Raw genomic sequence first — 1,022 nt, 5'->3', positions numbered from 1 at the left:
CACCAAACAGGATTACACTCAAAAAATAACTGGTAATCAACATAAGATATTTACAGATGGTAGCAAAAATGAAAACATGGTAGGAGCTGCAGTCGTCGTGCATAATCCTGATGGGACTAAGGACACCACAAAATTTAAACTCCACTCCGCCTGCACCGTCTTTCAGGCGGAACTGTTGGCAATTTCTAAAGCCGTAGAATGGATCGCAAATAATAACATCTATACGGCCACTATATTTACAGATAGCAAATCAGGGCTCGAAGAGATTGCGAATCCCAACACCAGAAACCCGCAAGTGGTTTCGATACACCATACAATCAATAGAATTCGTGAGGAATGCAAGGAAACAAATTTTGTGTGGGTGAAAGCGCATGCAGAAATAGAAGGCAATGAGGAGGCCGATGTTGCTGCCAAAAGCGCTGCTCATCTACATAAAATACTGGATTATGACAGGTTCCCCATCAGTTATGAGAAGTACATAAATAGTCAGCGCAGCAATGTAGAAACAGAAAAATTATATACTGAAATAGATAACTCAAAATACATCAAAATACTAATACCCACATATGAACTGCTCACACAAGTAACTGATAAATTCAAACCGGACTTTGAAATAACGCAATATTTGACAAATCACGGCTATCACCGCGAATATCTACATCGTTTTTGCATAACTGACGGGGATGCGTGCCAATAACTATATACAAACATTTGAACATCTTATAAAAACTTGCCCACAATAACTAACAGTAGATACATATAAAGATACCTTTTTTTTTTTTTTTTTTTTTTTTTTTTTTTTTTTTTTTAACGAGGGGAAAATCTTCAGAAAGAGACCCACCGCCAGCGGGATGACGATGGGTACTGTGGGATTCTTACCCACTAAAAACCCCCGGTATTCCTCTCCGCGCCTTAACACCGGTGGCCTGGGTGCGCTTCCGCAATCATCCACACCACCAGCGGCGCTGCCCCATCGGGCCTCTCGAGTGGAGCGCCGGGAATACGCAGCGCTCCGACTCTCG

At 42.0% G+C, this 1,022-nt stretch overlaps 1 protein-coding gene across 1 annotated transcript; it reads left to right on the top strand.

The window, feature by feature from the left end:
- The first annotated feature begins 76 nt into the window (after window positions 1-76).
- On the top strand, window positions 77-697 carry LOC128202466 (uncharacterized). Its single transcript, XM_052902922.1, has one exon. The coding sequence runs from the start codon at window positions 77-79 to the stop codon at window positions 695-697; it is 621 nt and encodes a 206-aa protein (XP_052758882.1).
- Window positions 698-1,022: the final 325 nt, after the last annotated feature.

This window comes from Galleria mellonella, unplaced genomic scaffold (assembly GCF_026898425.1).
Source record: "Galleria mellonella isolate WM207_F2 unplaced genomic scaffold, CSIRO_AGI_GalMel_v1 utg967, whole genome shotgun sequence".
Lineage (NCBI taxonomy): Eukaryota > Metazoa > Arthropoda > Insecta > Lepidoptera > Pyralidae > Galleria > Galleria mellonella.
Note: the sequence above shows the minus strand (reverse complement) of the source record. Positions and strands in the feature narration are given on the sequence as shown.

What these genes read in the sequence shown, in the direction of transcription:
- LOC128202466 (XM_052902922.1), top strand. Translation starts at nt 77, where the DNA reads ATGGTAGGAGCTGCAGTCGTCGTGCATAATCCTGATGGGACTAAGGAC.